The 17,983-nt window shown below is 39.4% G+C and overlaps 3 protein-coding genes across 5 annotated transcripts in view; 1 reads left to right on the forward strand and 2 right to left on the reverse strand.

Moving 5' to 3' along the window:
* The first annotated feature begins 3 nt into the window (after positions 1 to 3).
* On the forward strand, positions 4 to 6,518 carry LOC117304099 (set1/Ash2 histone methyltransferase complex subunit ASH2-like). Its single transcript, XM_033788601.1, has 14 exons — positions 4 to 50; positions 739 to 990; positions 1,301 to 1,390; positions 1,573 to 1,661; positions 1,901 to 2,088; positions 2,440 to 2,532; positions 2,732 to 2,837; positions 2,962 to 3,058; positions 3,283 to 3,494; positions 3,617 to 3,784; positions 4,086 to 4,279; positions 4,592 to 4,684; positions 5,146 to 5,244; positions 5,512 to 6,518. Exons 1-14 carry the CDS (start codon positions 25 to 27, stop codon positions 5,692 to 5,694), a joined length of 1,890 nt encoding a protein of 629 aa, XP_033644492.1. The 5' UTR covers positions 4 to 24; the 3' UTR covers positions 5,695 to 6,518.
* Positions 6,519 to 7,092: 574 nt separating this feature from the next.
* On the reverse strand, positions 7,093 to 9,139 carry LOC117303932. The gene is made up of 2 exons (XM_033788397.1): positions 8,753 to 9,139; positions 7,093 to 7,882 (listed from the first exon to the last, which is right to left on the reverse strand). The coding sequence occupies exons 1-2, from the start codon at positions 9,137 to 9,139 to the stop codon at positions 7,328 to 7,330; spliced, it is 942 nt and encodes a 313-aa protein (XP_033644288.1). The 3' UTR covers positions 7,093 to 7,327.
* Positions 9,140 to 11,980: 2,841 nt separating this feature from the next.
* LOC117303768 (protein FAM149B1-like) overlaps positions 11,981 to 17,983 on the reverse strand; it is a 30,976-nt gene continuing 24,973 nt past the window's right edge. For 2 of the 3 annotated variants that reach the window (XM_033788118.1, XM_033788116.1), the window contains exons 5-13: positions 17,660 to 17,824; positions 17,258 to 17,439; positions 16,739 to 16,902; positions 16,273 to 16,409; positions 15,686 to 15,898; positions 15,152 to 15,326; positions 13,782 to 13,901; positions 12,978 to 13,071; positions 11,981 to 12,662 (exon numbers count right to left, since the gene is read on the reverse strand). In XM_033788118.1, coding sequence (XP_033644009.1) covers positions 12,538 to 12,662; positions 12,978 to 13,071; positions 13,782 to 13,901; positions 15,152 to 15,326; positions 15,686 to 15,898; positions 16,273 to 16,409; positions 16,739 to 16,902; positions 17,258 to 17,439; positions 17,660 to 17,824 — 1,375 coding nt within the window. In that variant the 3' untranslated portion in view covers positions 11,981 to 12,537. The remainder of the gene's footprint in view (positions 12,663 to 12,977; positions 13,072 to 13,781; positions 13,902 to 15,151; positions 15,327 to 15,685; positions 15,899 to 16,272; positions 16,410 to 16,738; positions 16,903 to 17,257; positions 17,440 to 17,659; positions 17,825 to 17,983) is intronic. The other variant, XM_033788117.1, reaches the window with a different exon arrangement.

Genomic DNA, 17,983 nt, shown 5'->3' on the forward strand with positions numbered 1-17,983 from the left:
AGCTTGAACACCACCGCGCAAAAAATGGCAGATGTCGACAGCAAAGAAAGGTTTTTATTCTAGTTTTCATTTTCTGATTAAACGATCTTATTTAATATCCTCCTTTTATAAATGTCTATGTGTTAGCTTCAATTTGATGTTAAACTTATGGGCCTGGAGGACTGATTTGTGTAACAAAGATAGAGCTCAATTTGTATTTATCGGAGCATAACAAAACACAATGCATTTTGTGCTGCACCAGTTTCGTGATATTTTGGGGGAAATTGTTTTTAGCCGGTATTTTATAAAATAATATTAATTTGGATTACACTAGTAATTAATAATGCAATTAAGTCATTAAGATAATTCCTTCTCCCTTAAAATGGAGAAGGTACAACAAGCTTATTTTATTTTTAATACACAGCCTATAATTAGTATTATTCCCGGCTTTTAACAATAACGAATAACATGATATTGATATTAATAAAAAAAAGTGTAGGCTTACCTCCACAGAACATACTATTCAGAATTGAGTACACAATCATTGAATGAATCATTCACAAATAACAATTTTACTGATCGAAACATCAAGTTGAAACTAACGGTTCTTTTCAGAACCATCCCAACTCATTTAGTAGAGATTAGATTAGTCATTACATGGTGATACTGCTAACTTTTCAGTATCATGGTATTTCCACTGCAAAGTTTCAAAATCCTAATTATTCTTATTGTTGAAAATGTATGTTTTCTTCATTTCAGTTCTGCAACAGAAGTGGAGGAGGAGGTTGCCATGGAAACCTGCGTGACAGATAGCTTTGATGTTGCTGAATCACAGGAGGTTGAAATGCAGGAAACTGTGAGTCCCTCTGACAAGGATCTTTCAGCACCCCCCTCTGATGACGATGGAACAACCACTGATAACAAGGAGAACCTCTCTGTAGACAGCAGTTCCACTAATGGAGAAGGGGGGAAACCTAAGGACATTCTAGGCAGAAAGGGAGACTGCTACTGGTATGAATAAAGTTGATAAAGTTCAGACGATTTATGTGGAATAAAACCTGAACTTACATCAGTTAAGGCAAACTCTAGAAATGGAAACAGAAAGCAGTTTCTCTAAATGTTTGGAAACGTCTACTACAGTGTAAAACTGAGCTCAGTATATCACACAAGGCCTTCTGGAAATGTTTCTGATTTTAGAGTTTGCCCTGACTGACTTAGAAGGCCATTCATGGCATCAATGCCCACTGGCATAAAACAAAATGTAAAAATAAAAAAATGTGTAAAATGACTCATTCTTATTGTGCTTATTTTTCTTTCGCAGTGGGAAACAGAGAGATCCAAACAATATTGAGCTCCAGTGCAGCGTTTGCCTCAAGTGGTACCACAAACAATGCATCACGTGTAACGTTGGGTGAGTCAAACATCTGTCAACATCCATGAGCTTCACATGCCCAGATATATGGGTCGTCTTTGCTAATCTTAAAATGCACCCCACCCTCTTTCTGGCTTTCCTTTCTTTTTCTTTTCAAGCTGGCGCTTTATAAATACCCTGTGTGTTATTATTCTTACCATAAATGACTTTTGTTTTTGCAGAAACTGCATTCCCTACATGATGACGTATACATTCTGCTGCAAAGACTGCAATCCAACAAAGTCAGAAGTTTACAGCCGGAGAATGGCAAGTAAGTATCAGCTACAAAAACAAACTTAGGAATTAAAAGAAGTAAAGTGGCTGATGATTTTCTTAATAAGGTGATGTTTGCAGCATAGTGCTGGTTCTGAGAAGAATGGGTGGTTTTCGACTACCAGTTCTTCTCAAAAGAGAGATTTACACATGGAGCTACCGCAGTCTCACCTTATTATACTCCAACCATGCAAAATTGCAGATTCTACTGAAGATTTTTTTTGTTTGTCTTGTTAGATTTTAGCCAGCTGTGTCACATGGCGCTGGCCAACTTGACAGCTCAGAGTTTGCAGGAAGGAACCGATAAGTCGCTTTTCTCAAAAGAGAAAGATTTGATTCCTTTCATTAATCAGAATTGGGAAGCCCTGACTCCAATGCAGAGGAGGACGACCACGACCTGGCAAGCAACCATCGTTAAGGCTATGGTGAGAAGCTCTTTAACTCACATTATTTCAATCAGAATTTTCTTTTTTACTTAATATGTTGACATTTCATCAGTTGTGTTTGAAGCTTTGTATGAATTTTTGCACCGGTGGGGTCAGATGTGTCAGCTAATATTATTAGTACATGACAGACTAAGACTCGTTTGTGGATGAGTCAATTGGGAATTCCCTTGAGACAGTGGACTAGTCTATGTTGTAAAAAGTCCAGCGGGTAACTGACCTTGCCCTGGCTACGGTGCTAACTGGCCTTGTGACACACATTAAGGGTTCAAATTAGTTAGTTTATTTTTCTAACCAATCATGTCTGATATTTCTGTTTGATTCAAACTCCAGACGAAGGACAGTGATATCTTTGTGTGTAAGGAGAAACCAGACAACGGCGGGGAAACTGAAGAAGAGTATCCACTCTTTGGTCTCGTTGATCAGGTAAGAAGCAGTCCATCACCATGGAAACTAATGACAACAAAAGTTACATAATAGGGTTCACTCTGACATTTTGGTCTAACACAATTTCCCGACAGGACAGCATGACTAAATGATGTAGAACATACTTATTGAATATTTGCAACTGAGCGTGAAGTAAACACTGAATTTCTTGTTTTGATTTTCTCTTTTTCTCTTTCAGGATTTAGCTAAGATAAGCCCAAACTACGACCCATCGAAGCAGAGTACCAATGTCAAGGGTGACCTAAGTCAAAAGCTTAACTCATCACTCAGCTCATCTCTGAATGGTAAGACAAGGGTTGCAATACAAAAATTAATGCAGTCCGTTATCGCTGTGTTTGGTTGTGGCTGGAAAGGGTCATGTAATATTAGTGTGTTATGTCATTGTTGCTTTTTTGTCTGATTCTACAGGAAGCAGCTTATCATCTTCTTTGGGGAAGAGCCGCGGAGCTAAGAGGAAAGGTCTGGATAGCAGTCAAAATATCACCTCAGGGAAAAAGACAAGAAAGTGAGTACACAGAGAATTTCTTTTTTTTTTAAAGATTTCTTGCAATAGTTGGTGAACCAATGACTGATGAGCACTACAAGTTGACTATCTGCCAAATAACATGAAAGGCATGGCTTGGATTTGAACACACACACTCTGATGACTCAGTCATCAGAACTTGAACAAGTTACACCATACCACTTTTCATTCAAAGTTCAAACCATTTGTTTCCAATTTGTCTACAGTGATATGATCACAGCCCAGAAGCTTCCTCCTCATGGCTACCCTCTTGAACATCCATTTAACAAAGACGGTTACCGTTACATCCTGACACAGCAAGACCCTCACGCTCCGAGCAGTGCCTTTGAAGAAGACATGTGGATCGGGAAGCCTATCCCAGCCTTGCTGTATCGTATGGCTCTCGGTCGAGAACCCTACCTAGCCTTACATGACAGAGGTGAGTAGTAAAAACTTTGCATAACATCATCTCTGACACTCACTCACTCACTCAGGTTTGGGTTACAAACTGGGGGATTTCTTTGATTTTAAATTCAACTATTTTTGTTTTACTGTTTTTAGCTCCTCAGTTGAAGATATCGGAGAACCGTTTATCAGTCACAGGAGAGAAAGGTTACTCCATGGTTCGAGCAACGCATGGAACCAACCGCGGTTCTTGGTTCTTTGAGATAACAGTCGAGGACATGCCTGAGGGAACCGCTACCAGGATCGGATGGTCACAACCATTAGGTAAAGAGAACAAGTTCCCAAAACTCTACAAAAAACTGTACTAGTTTTACCAGATTGTAAAGGTCCCATGAATTTGAAAGTTTCATAGACACAAGCTGTGCAAGCAAGTGATGCAACACATGAGACTTACGGCTTTACGTCCCTTCAGAAGGACGCAGCAATAATAGTTTAGTATCTTGCTTAAGTGTTACGACCGCGACTTGAACCCTACATCTGCTGATCAACAGAAACACCACAGCTCTTATCCGCTCGATCACGACATGCAATAATAAATGTTGATGTTTTGTTTTCTTTTTCTAAGGTAACCTGCAAGCTCCATTAGGATATGACAAATTCAGCTACTCATGGCGGAGCAGGAAGGGAACCCGTTTTCATCAGAGTATAGGCAAGCATTATGGAGAAGGGTACAAGACGGGAGATGTATTAGGATTGTACATTAAGCTACCTAGTCAGGTTCCCCCGGATCAACTCCTTCCATTAACATACAAAGACAGGGTAAGCAACGAATAAACAAATTAAAAATAAAAGTACTCAAGAGTACAAAGGTCTAGTATTTTAAAATGGAGCATTATATTCAGAATAGATGGATTACACATGGCGTCATTGACCGCTATCATTGATGACAAAAAATTTGAAAATTGCATGCTTGTAGGCGATGCGCACGACACTCAGCCAATGATAGCCTTTTGCTCATGCACAACTCATCAAGGATGGCAGCCAATGCAAGGGATCTATGCCATACATCATAGTAAATGTCGATATTATGTGGAAGGGATTTGGCTGATTCTATTCTTTATTCCACTCCAGGCCCTGATCAAATTTAAGAGTCATCTATACTTTGAGGAGAAGGATCTTGTACAAGAGACGGAGAACGCCTTAACACCCTGTAAAGGAACAAAGGTATACAAAGCTTAAACCTCAAGACAACTCCACAAGACATCGTTCTTGTAGTTCAACATATCACTGGACTAGGATAATAATTTTACAAGATAGTTGAACCATTCTCTTTTAAACTTGTAGAGGTGTGGACTTGACAAGCTAAAGTACTTATTTGTCAATATGTAAAAATATCTGCAGGCCATGGCTTCTGTTGCCTAAGTCTTGAAGTGCTCTTTACAAAATGAAAACAGTCTTCCCTCTCAAAGATGAAATTTCTAGCCTTTATGTGTTGGGAAACAAAATTAGCAGTTTTGTCCTCTTGTTAGGTTGCTGGTAAATTGTTTGTTTTCTAGTACTCAACACACAGTGTTTCTTTCAGGTTTAGACCACAACTGAAAAGGCATTTTTCAGATCACATTTTTGAAATTGTGTTATTTAAAAATAAAATTACTATCATGACAACTGTTTTTACACGTACACAGATTGCATTTTACAAAAACGGAGAGAGCCAGGGTGTAGCTTTTGAGGACATATTTGAAGGAACGTACTACCCAGCAATATCATTACATAAGTCATGCACGGTGAGTTATTTTAGTTATGATTTTCAAGATAGGGTTAATGTATCTTACAACTGTCTTTGATGTTAGGTTGTGTTGTCCCCAGATCTCCCTGTCCCTCCCTGTCAAAAAAACAGTGTATAAGTAAGGTGACCTCTACCTCATTGGGCTTGACCTTGCTTGGGCTCCCAGAGGACAAGCTTGCTTGGTTGAAGCTCAGGGTGGCTATAGTAGTGCCCTGCAACTTTTGTTTTACTGTAATAAACTATTCTTGATTTTCCTTCAACTTAGGTGTCGATCAACTTTGGTCCGAACTTCAAGCATCCGCCCAAAGACATTGATGATTTCTTGCCAGTGAGTGAGTTAGCCCACCGTGCTATGGTGGAGCAATCTCTAGCTAACCTTGTGTATCACGTACAACATGAACAAGATTTCATTGATGCCAGTAAAGGATTGCTGCCACAGTCTTGTTGAATTGAAATCCGTGCTTCTCGCAACCTCTTGGCAGACAGGACTTACTTCCCAATTACTACTTGTTTAGCCCAATGGTGTTTCATCCAAAATCTGGGCGATTCCAGCGCTGCCAAATTGAAAATGAAATGATCGTTCCATGTTCTGATGAGCAAGGAAACTTTGTCCTGATTATTTGGAATGTAATTCTAAACATCTCCCTGATTGCTGTACAAAATCTCCCTTATTGTAAGATACAAATGTTGGCAGCTCTTCAATTTCGTGGACTGCAGGCAATCTTTGTAGATTCAGTTTGTCATTAAGGCCTACTTTTATTGATTTCTTATGAACGGGGGCACTTCACTGGAAATGCTTTCACACTACCATTACCATCTGTATTACAGGTAGTGGCTTTTGGATAAAAAGTACACATTTTCTTATCAGGGTCAAGCCCCTAACTTTAAGTCAGTTGCTTTAAGTACCCTTCTTTCTTCTTTCACACAATTGAAGTTCCAAAATACTTTTCTCAAGTTAAAGTTAAATTCAGGGGTTACTGCTATTAACTTGCAAAAATAAGATCAGTAACTTCATAGGAATAAATACACACCTTTGTAGAAACCTGATCATGGAATTAAGGTCTGATGTGTTCGCAAGGATCTGATAAGAATTTTTGGGATGTTATTTTTGTTAAAGTAGCCATTTCACTACATAGGTCCTTCTAGGACAAAATCTACTTTGCGCAAAGAAAGTTGTCAATACCTTCAACATTTACTTTCTTAACATGGTACATGTATTTGTACTCAAACATTATGGAAACACCAGGGTCCAATTTCATAGTGCTGCATAGCGGCCGATTTTGTGCTTACTGTGCAATTTCTATTTCATAGCGCTGCTAACCGTAAGCACACGAAAAGGCATGCTAACCTTCCGGTGCTTACGGCATAAAAATAAATGGCGTCACAATGCAAATCCACTGTAACCACGCAATATGGCCGACCAATTTTCCTGCTAACCTGTGAAATACGCTAAGGCTTAAGCAACTTTTTCTGCTACAGTAAGCACACAAATTTGCTTACCGTTAAGCAGCGCTATGAAGTTGAGCCCATGCCCCTTCTGTGTACTGTGTTTGTGATTATTGTTCCCGTTGGTACTTTGCTGTTTGTCGTTTGTCTTGTGTACTTCTTTGCTCAGTTTGAAACTTTAAAATGTTTAGTAGTTTACCAAAGTCAACTCTTTGTACTAAAAACTTGAGAAGGAAACTTCTGAATTGCAGGCAAGTTTGTTTAGCTCCTGCATTATTGACGTAACAATGAGGTGAAAGAAGCCATGTATATATCTATTTCTCCATAACTTTTGTACATTTTTCAATTAAAAATAAAGAATCTTTTTCTGTAAACGAGAAAGACAGTATTTACAAAATGATTTGTGGTTTTTATTGAGCAATTGTTTTTTGGTTTAATTTTATTAGGACATTCTTTAATTTACTACATCTACTCCCAAAACTGACACAACAAATTGAAAAATTAAAAACAAAAAGGAAGTCAATTCTTAATGTACTTTGGTCTGTACAAGACAAGTTCATGTGAGGTTTCTTTGAAAGTATTTACTGGATAATATTGGGATAATATCAAAGACCCACTTTATTAATTTTACAAATTCAAGTTTCTTTGTGTTGTTTGTCGAGGCTGGAAAGTGCCGCAGGGGTTTTGCTCTTGAGCTCAGCAATTTCCCTCCCTCTGAATCTCACCTCCAGCTGAAGCTTACTCAAGTCATTGTGTAGTTTCTTGACGTCAGTCACCGCTTTCTTCAGCTCCACTTGAAGCTGATTATGAAAAGCCGTCTTTAACTGTCTGACACTCACATTGCAATGATCCACACTCTGTGAGAGGCTGTCAATTTTCTTGATGTTGTTAGTCTTGGCGTCATTGAGATGGTTCTCATGTCTTGCCACCATCTTACTGATGTAGACGATGAGTTGATCAAACTTCTTTTGTTCCGTCTTGAGTGAGGTTATAGCGGCTTGATTGTCACGGCTGAGGTTTCTGGATTCTTTCAGAGCTGCAATTATTGACGCTCTTCCTTGAGAGAGTTTGAGGACCTCAAAAGAGGTGTCTAAGAATTCTTCCTTCATGAACTGAATGTGTCCTTTGAGCTTTTGTATGTCCACTGAAACATCTCGGACAGTCTGTGCCATTGTTGGGTCTGCAAAGACCTGCGGAAGTCATGTTAAATATCAACTTGCAGAATAGTTTAATGAGTATGCTGGCCAAACAAAAGAGTGTTTCTTTAGTTATGGCACGGCATTTAACAGTTGTATGGTGTCTGATTGGAACTCCTAAAACAAATATATTGACCAAATTAGGAGGCTGCAAACAGAGGGATATTGTAGCTCAGTTGGTACGTTAGTCCGGAGGTCTTTTGTTCAAATCCTGCTCAAGTAAATTCTAACCACCTGCAGCATAATTACGATATTACTCGGTATCTCTCATTACTTTTAGGAAACAAGTCACAGCTGTCACTTTAATAAAATAATTCAGAATGCTAATCTTGCTATTAAAGGAAACTGAATTGCAAAAGATGCGGCTGTAACGTGTTTAAGCAACAGGCAAGCGAGGGCGCCTTTGACAGCCTTGGTGCGACTCATGACCCTGGAGCACATCCTATCCACATAGCAAAATTGTTCGATTTTTTTCCGAAGGGGGAAAAAACAGAGGGATTAAAAAAACTGTTCTAAACGGCCTTGAATGGGAATTGAACCAGAGCCACACTGGTGTAAGACGAGTGTTTCACACACTAGAAACCCATGCTACCAAAAATGTTCATGAAAACATGGTTAAGTACTGAAGATAAGCTCTCTATTGTCAAGAAAATAAAATGTATACATCGAGGGAACTTCTCTTTATTAACTTCACCGCCACTGAGTGAGCATTCGTCTCAACGTTTGAATTATAGCCTGCTCTAGTCATCGTACAGGAGATTTACAATAACACACAAAACAAAACACAACACACCAAAAGTAGTGACCAATATTTCGTATATTAGTTGTTATCAACAATAATATGAAAAAGTGGGAGTAACTTACTTGAACGTTTGCTGGACTAAACACCATGGGTTTCTGGTCATCATGTCCGGGCAAGATACTTGTCGGTTGGTCTGTTTTCGGTGGGTCACCCGGCGGCAGTCTTCCCGTGGTCTTGTCGCCATCTTTCTTCAACAGCCCATGGGTCGTGCAGAGCCGTCGTTCGGTAGGTGAACCCCGACGCCGACACGGTAAACCCCGGACTTGAAGCAAGCTTTGATACTTTCGAGTTGTTGACAATAATCTCGAGCTAAAACCATGTCCATTTGTAACGTTTTCATGTCCAGTGGAAAGGGTGAATATTGGCTTGTACCTTGCGTGACGAAAACCACAATCCCATGCAGTTGTGAACTTGTTGACTACTGCAGCAGCTGCTCGTGAACAAAACATGGCGACGAAACTTGTGGCCAACCAGCAACACCTGCGCCTACATTCCTTGAGTGGTTCTCTATTGTTATGCAAATTAAGTTGAAAGGCAAATCGCTGAATGGGCCATTTTGTAATACGATTTCCAAACTCGGCTTCTCTTTGAGTCAACTTTACTTTATCATTTCAACTCCTTTTATGAAAATGAGAGTTTTATTGCCTTGTTTTTATTTCGCAGTAGTATTTTTGTTGTTGAAACAAACAAAAACCGTCACAAACGTATCTAACGGATGATGACAAAAGTTCACAATGCAAAAGACAAGGAGCTTTGCATTGTGACGTCACAAAAAGAAGAAGTGCAATTTAAAAGAAAACTGGACGCACGCATTTTGCAGCGCGTTTCTGTTTCTATAAACGCGTCAGATGGAATGTTTTCTTGACTTCACAGTTGTGATGTTTTTTTCTAAATCATTTGTGACGTTTTATCAGCGCCTAAATAAATTAGAACATTTCGTGTTGCCTACAGTCACTGCAAAAATCACAACAAATGCGGGAGGAAGTTCAAGAAAGTAAGACGTTCGTCCCTGTGAGTATCGCAAAATTCTTCTGAAATGACCCTTTCTGTTATCTTTTTACAGTATTATAATTCCATGATTACGTCAGTTGATGTGCAACAGTAGGTGCTACTTTTTTTCAAAAAGGTTGGCTTTCAAAATGTCAGTTAAATTGAGGTAAAATAAAAGCACGTTGCCGATATCTTGTGTATGCGACGCATTGCCTTTGCCAGTTTGTGTAACTGAATTTTAAAAATGTAACTGCAGACAAATGACTTTTATACAATGGAAATTTCTAAGCTTTAAACTACCAACCAGAACATGCCACTCTCTCAGAATCAACTTTACTCGGCGAGGGAACTTTGGAAACGGTGATATGTTTTTATACATTTGTGTTGATAACATAACTTTGTTTGAACGTCGGTATAGCATAAATTGATTTTTAAGAAAGGTTTCACAAATATCTCAGAGATTGGAGGCAAACAGTGATGGTTGAGAAACACAAGTACAAACCAGCTGGTCCTCAGTAAGGTAAGTGAACTTTTTACCATTCTTAATCAGTTGAATTGAATCTCTGTTTATAAAAAGAGTGGCCTTGTGCATTCCAGGGCATTTCCTTGCAGGCAAGATACTAAATTTATCAGCGGGAAATATTACATTCATTTCCACATCTCAAAGAGTTAACACAAATCAGACAGTGCAATCTCCATAAAATAATAAGATTAATTGTTTTCTTCCTTTTAACTGTGTATAAGTCATGCGTGCAGGAAGTCTAGCCTGTGTGGCTATTTTGTTAATATTGTGATGTATTGTGATGTCACAGGTCACATGGTCTATACTTTTGTACAATTAGTAAGTTATTTTCTTTTTTTCTTTTGTCATTTGGTAAAATAATTTTGAACATCACACAAACAACAACAATCAATCACTAAATTTCTTTAAATCAAAATGCCCCAAACAGGGGTAGTATTATTTTGTCTCTGAAGGTGGAGATTACCACTCACTACTCAAAAACTTTATTTCAATTATTATAGACTATAAAATATACATCATAATACAGCATTTACAAAGTTTCTTTATTGTCTTAATAAGTGTTTTAGCAAAGGCCTGATTATAACACATTGGAAAACCATGCTTAGCAGAGCAATTGTTACCAGCTTAATTGCCATGTAACGTACACTACTTATGACTGGTTTCCTGCTGATCTTTACTTAGCAGCAATTTTCGTTTTAGTATTAAGCAATAACTTTTGTGTGAATGAAGTGTGAATACATTTTCGGGACAAAATGTACTTGGCAAAAATGTTTAAGCGACAGCAAAATACTCGTTGAGTTCAAATTACTATGAAAAATGAATGAACTGCAATAGCCTTCAGTGCTTCTTTCTGTATCAACTAAATTTTCCTTTTGTATTTACTTCACATCTCTATTAACTTTTACTTCTCTGTTGTTTTCTTCTCAAAGCGCATAGGGACTTTTCTGTGATTGTGATATGCGCTCTACAAAAATGGTTCATTATTATTAGTCCTAACTCTTTGTGAAATCGACCCCAGGTTTGTAGGTGTTTTTATATGAAGCCAAACAAAGTTGTGTAAAAAACAATATTAAATACATAGCAAATATTTTTTTGAGAGAATCTTCTAAATCAATAAACTTAAAATCTAAAGCAAAATACCCTTCTTTCCCATTCACATAAAAAAACTATAGCAGCTGCAGAAACAGATATGTTGTATAAAATATCTGTAAAAGTGACAAGGACCAAAATAAATAAATCAGTCCAAACAACTCTGTCTAACTACAGGATTTCTACTAGGCCATTGGGTCTCACCTCTGCAACCAAAGATCTGTGACATGAAGTTTGTAGGCTTTTGTGGCCCAAAATGTTGCACAATATTTACGCTGGAATGTTTTTTTTCTGTTTAAAAACAGGTAGTTGATGATCAATGTTGGTGTTTTATAGTCATAGACATCAACCGTCTACTTTATATTGCTCAATAGTTTAAAGGCAGTGGACACTATTGGTAATTACTCAAAATAATTACTGCCATAAAACCTTACTTGTTAACGAGTAACAGGGAGAGATTGATAGTATAAAACATTGTGACAAACGGCTCCCTCTGAAATATTGTAGTTTTCGAGAAAGAAGTAATTTTCCACGAATTTGATTTCGAGACCTCACATTTAGAATTTGATGTCTCAAAAATCAAGCATCTGAAAGCACACAACTTTGTGTGACAAAGGTGTTTTTTCTTTCACTATTATTTCAACTTCGATGACCGATTGAGCTCAAATTTTCACAGATTTGTTATTTTATGCATATGTTGAGATACACTAACTGTGAAGGCTAGTCTTTGACAATAACCAATAGTGTCCACTGTCTTTAAGTAGACTTGTGGTAGCATTGTGACTGCTCCCTCTTTTTCAAGTTCTATCTCCTAAAAAACAAGTATTTCAGTAATATTATGAAAACAGAACTTAAAGGAAAAATATGCTTGTCGACAAAAAATACAGGGTTGAAATATTAATAATAATATGATGGATTTTGAGAGAGTTTGTATAGATTTCAGATTGTGCTAGAGCATGTTTTGGAATAATTGGTTTATTTTTTGATTATTTAACAAAAGAAATAACTGGTTTTGATACACCCATGTGATAAGCCATTGCTATAACACCTTGTAGTAACCGGCTTGTTGAGCCCCGAAGCATGGATCTAATATGATGAATCGGGTTCGAATCCCACCAGGGATTCATTGTTATAAGCCATTGCTATAACACCTTGTAGTAACCGGCTTGTTGAGCCCCGAAGCATGGATCTAATATGATGAATCGGGTTCGAATCCCACCAGGGATTCATTGTTATAAGCCACTGTTATAACACCTTGAAGTAACCTGCTTGTTGAGCCCCATACTGACTCACTGAAGCATCGATGTGCGACGATGAACCTGGAATACCCAAACTGATTCCCGTTATTCCAGACATGATGCCAGGGTTACCTGTATCAAGAAAACAGACAAAATCATTCATACTTTACTGGTTTGTTGGTTGAGCAATCTTGACTCTGCACCATAATTGCTTTGTCACAGGACAACAAGCCAGAGATGCCGTGTACTAGGATTGATAGTGTACGTAAAACAACCCTGGAACACTTTATAGTGGAAGTGTAGGGGTTAACCCTAGTGTTTCTGGTCCACATACCAGGTGTTTGCAGGTTTCCTCAGGCCTGTGAGCTACAGTGATTAAGTTCACTTATGAGGCATCATTGGTTTCATTATCAGAAATATATAGCAATATAAATAATAATGACTTACCACCTGCCGGGGGAACAGCAGCGGGTGACTTGAACAGAGTGAAAGACTGGGGAGTTGATGATCGACGATTCAAGATGCCAAATGGTGTATCGGACTATAACACAAACAACAGACAAAAACATTACCAGCAACCCAGACCCATTATCACAATCTGGAATCCAGCAGAATCCTTAGTAGGGTGCACCAAGTGCAAGGATAGTTCTTATGATGAAAAGTACTTTAGTGTACAGACTGAAACCCTTTTCACACTTGTCTATTTCCCAGGGGCAACCTCTGGGGCACTTTGGAATCCAGCTGGAATCCAGCAGAATCCTTAGTCCTCCAAAAGCCTGTTTAGGTTTTCTGATTGTGTAGGGCGTGGTACCCAAGCAAATTGGTACCTACAAATAGGGTGCACCAAGTGCAAGGATAGTTCTTATGATGAAAAGTACTTTAGTGTAAAGACTGAAACCCTTTTCACACTTGTCTATTTCTCAGGGGCAACCCCTGGGGCACTTTGGCGCTTGGTTCACTTCACCCCCGGTCTACCCCAGAAATTGGGCATACCCCTGGGGAAAAGCCATCCCTGCTCCGGAGTAGGGGTAAGTGGTACAGCCCTAGACTTTTCTTGAGGAGCTAGTGGGTGCCAACCCAGGGCAACATTTTATAGAGCTGCTTCTAAAACAAATATCGCTATAAAACAAAATTTTCAACTAAGCAGAAATGTACTGTTACCTTGTCAAAAGGTACCATACATGATAATTGTACTTTATGGCTGGTAACCAGTTTCTGCTTAGCAAGGGTCGACAAGTTCACGGGACTTACTCGGAATGTGTGTGTCGTGTTTGGTCTTGACTCTGAGGTAAACGTAGCTGAACGATCTTTTAGTCTCAACGCTCTGTCATCAGCTGCAGCACTTGATATCCTGAACTTAGCAGATGTTTTCTGTGCAAACAAAAACAGTCCATGTAGCGGCTTCAAGTTATTGATTGCTTGTGTGAAATAAACATTGATATAGTCTAGCTTTCCAAACTATGTTCACATTTGAAAAATTGCGGGCATAATAAAGGAGTGCATTAAAGGCGTATCTGAACAATGAAATTATGTTGTGTGCAACTGGACATTAATGAAGACCAATCTTGCAGCAAACTAACTTTACTTCTAACTGACCCTTTCTATGATGGACATAATATTGGGGTGTTCTGCAGACTGTGTAAGTGGGATACATTTACCAGCTCTGAACAGACCCCTTTTATTCTGTAAACCATCTTGTAACAGACTGACTTTACTTCTAACTGACCCTTTATATGATGGACTTAATATTGGGGTGTTCTGCAGACTGTGTAAGTGGGATACATTTACCAGCTCTGAACAGACCCCTTTTATTCTGTAAACCATCTTGTGACAGATTAACTTTACTTCTAACTGACCCTCTCTATGATGGACATAATATTGGGGTGTTCTGCAGACTGGGTAAGTGGGATACATTTACCAGCTCTGAACAGACCCCTTTTATTCTGTACACCATCTTGTAACAGACTGACTTTACTTCTCACTGACCCTTTCTATGATGGACTTAATATTGGGGTGTTCTGCAGACTGTGTAAGTGGGATACATTTACCAGCTCTGAACAGACCCCTTTTATTCTGTACACCATCTTGTAACAGACTGACTTTACTTCTCACTGACCCTTTCTATGATGGACTTAATATTGGGGTGTTCTGCAGGACTGTGTAAGTGGGATACATTTACCAGCTCTGAACAGACCCCTTTTATTCTGTACACCATCTTGTAACAGACTAACTTTACTTCTAACTGACCCTTTCTATGATGGACATAATATTGGGGTGTTCTGCAGACTGTGTAAGTGGGATACATTTACCAGCTCTGAACAGACCCCTTTTATTCTGTAAACCATCTTGTGACAGACTGACATTACTTTTAACTGACCCCAGAACCTACCAGATGCTACACAATTCGGGAGGTTTACAGACTCTGTGCATCACCTGAAATATATAACTACAGGTTTGGATGCAATGGGAAATAAAAGTTTCTTTCTCCCTTTGGGGACTGCTTTACTTCTTTCAAGTAAAATTTAAAGGGGTTTTGAGAAAACCTTCAAATAAAAAATCCCTGTCAAATCCCAGCCCTGCTTGTGTACTTACATGTGTAGACAATTTACATGTGTACTTACGTTATTAGTGTTATTGGTTTGTTTGTTCTCATTCCCATGCGACTCTGGTTGCCTTAGCTGAGGCAGAGTTTCTTGGACTGCCTCTATTGGTGGTAGGGTCGCATTCCGACTCCAATGGTAGGGAGGAGAAGCAGCGGGATGGGGTGGAGAACCTAGACGGTCACTCGCTGTGGTCCTGTAGACATTGGAAGAAGGTCACAAGATTATTCTTTACGTCAAAAATATTTGGCCAACGATAAATTGACTAAAGTGGACTAGAGTTCAACCTGCAACCTCTGGCAGTCTGGATCAATGTACTGGACCTCTACCAGATGAGCTATCTAGCACCAATATTGGCATTCCTCTGCTTTACTATCTTTGCTCAGGAGTGCCAGTCAGAAGTTGATTCAACCTGTTACTGCAGTGTAGCAAGTTTATGAAACAACCTGGGAAGCGTCAACCAAAGGATCACCTTTCCGAGATCATCTTTGTAAAGCTCGTTCAAGATGGAAACAAGCAACAGATAAACGCAAAGTGCTACGTCAAAGAACTTACAGTTTCTTTCCGGTGATGATTCCCTCCATGTTGGGCGTCTTGGCTCGGTCGATGGGCCTCAACCTCCCCCGGCCTCTAGCTGATGACAACCTGTAGTTGAAGTTGTCCGTTGTTTTGACACTCATCGGACGGTTGGAGCGGTTGATCTGACTCAGGGTGCTCGAGCCTGGCCGATTCATTCCAATCTGTAAGGGTAGAGTCTGCAGCTCATCCCTAAAATACCACAAAAAGGGAAAAGACGACTTTACAGCACTTTATCACACCCCCAGGGGCGTATCGAAGCGCTCAGTATTTTTTCCTGGAAGGTATGTGCAGCTACATTTGAAGCATGAGGTTCGTTTTTAAGCAGCTTTAGTGAAGGACGCAATAATAGTGGTTAAGTGTCTTGCTTAGGGACACAATGGATTAGAACCCACACTCTGCTGATCAGAAACACCAAAGATTGAGTCTAATGCTCTAAGTATCTGCTCAGCCATGCCACGCCCTGAATGATGTTACAGCCAACCAAATAATCATTGAAACCTCACCGTGCAATGCCTCAAATCCCATCTTGTCAGCTTGTTACTGTAGTAATGCATTGTACTTACCCTAGTATTGAAGGAGCTCTCGTATCTCTATCATTGGGCCTGTTATGAAGAGCTTTGGACGATATCGTCATTACACCAGTTAGATTCTGCCGGTCAGCGAGCGAGATGTTCAGGGAGGGCGCTGTGTTCAATCGAAGCTGAGTGGGTGTACAAGTATTGAAAATCTTTCAGCATGAATACATAATGCAACACAACATCCATGAACAATCCAAAGTTTGCTGTGGCATGGGCCCGATTTCATACAAACATTGCTTAGCAAATTTCTGTTCAAAATTTAGTGGGGCACCAGTGGCACCAATGTAAACTTTAGGGGAAGATAAGCTGGTAACCTGTTTCTGCTGAGCAAGATATTTCTGTGCTTAGCATGTTTTAATGCTTACAGGCTTTATGGAAATGAGCCATGATGTCCCTAAGCTTGTCTGTTTGCCCAATCTTTAACCAATGATGAAGTGGTAGGTTTACTTACCACTGAGCCCATTGGAGCGAGCTTGTTGGATGGCATATCTAGCAAGCCACGCCCCATGTGGGTACTGAAGGGGTATGGGCTTAGGCTGAGGTCAAAGGTTGGGGCAACGGGATGCAAGGCTGACATGGCGGACGAGATGTCTTCTGTGTTTGTGTACTTCTTAGCTGTTGGTTAAAAACAAAATTGATGCGAATGTATTGTTGGTTGTTAATGACTATTGATTATTAGTGATTGACACACCGATTTAAGTTACATGTGTAACCTAGAAGCTGATTTCGTACACAGCTAGATTAAAAGCAGAACAGATTGTATCCGTATTGAAATTCGGACCTGATCCGGATAAGTCTCGACATGGATCAAAAGTCAGTAGAGTGAAAAGGCTTATTTACTAATAGGGAGACTGCCAACATAGAGCTGAATAGCTCAGTTGATAGAAAGACGGTATGTCAATCCGGAGGTCGATGGTTCAAGTCCTGCTCGTTTATGTTCGAACCCAAACGAAGGTTTGATTGCGCTTACCTTCTGCCAATAGATGCCAATGTCTCTTGATTAATAACCTGATCCATCCAACGACCTCTGTCCACATCACATCAAAGGCTTGACTATAGATAGAGTTCTGTACACAGGCGTTTGGAGTCAGGGGAGGGAAGCCTTTTCTTCTTGGGGCGTGGTATCTCTTCAGCTCGTGACCTTCGTCCTCCCTTTATAAAAACAATAATGGTAATTTAGTTGATAAACTTATTCTGGTAAGTATGTTGTTGTGCTTAGCTTGTTCTGAAAGGGAACGAACAACCTTGTTGCACAAATTTGTTCTCCCTTGCTAGTTACCAAGAACATTTTCATGCTAATACATTTTTTTAGTAATTACAAACATATCTTTACGCAGCTATTTGAGATCGGCAGATTGGGTCATCGACTCACCATGATTTTAATCGGTCATACGCAAAATACTCTTCAATGACGCCTTCAGACTCAAATATTTCCTCTTCCATGTCGGCTAGTTGTTGTTGGACGTCTTCATCTCTGCTGGATCCCATCGTGGCTACCGGATCAATCGGTGTCAAACGAGTTCCAAAGACTGTCAACCTGTAATCCAAAATGATTCCGTTTGATTCCAGGTCTGTATGCTTCATGTATTCTTGTCATAAATTCACAATATTTCTGCTGTCTTATCAGAATTCTGTAGGTTTGACATTATCCGTATCTATTTGTTTATTCCAAATGGAAGTGGCCTTTTCAAAAATG

This window comes from Asterias rubens, chromosome 20 (assembly GCF_902459465.1).
Source record: "Asterias rubens chromosome 20, eAstRub1.3, whole genome shotgun sequence".
Lineage (NCBI taxonomy): Eukaryota > Metazoa > Echinodermata > Asteroidea > Forcipulatida > Asteriidae > Asterias > Asterias rubens.

Excerpts from the sequence above, each read along its gene's own strand:
- LOC117304099 (XM_033788601.1), top strand. The coding sequence starts at position 25 with ATGGCAGATGTCGACAGCAAAGAAAG. Across the intron at positions 2,533-2,731 it reads TCTTTGGTCTCGTTGATCAG|GATTTAGCTAAGATAAGCCC; the intron begins GTAAGAAGCAGT and ends TTTCTCTTTCAG. Across the intron at positions 4,685-5,145 it reads CACCCTGTAAAGGAACAAAG|ATTGCATTTTACAAAAACGG; the intron begins GTATACAAAGCT and ends ACACGTACACAG.
- LOC117303932 (XM_033788397.1), bottom strand. The coding sequence starts at position 9,139 with ATGTTTTGTTCACGAGCAGCTGCTGCAGTAGTCAACAAGTTCACAACT. Across the intron at positions 7,883-8,752 it reads TTAGTCCAGCAAACGTTCAA|GTCTTTGCAGACCCAACAAT; the intron begins GTAAGTTACTCC and ends TGACTTCCGCAG.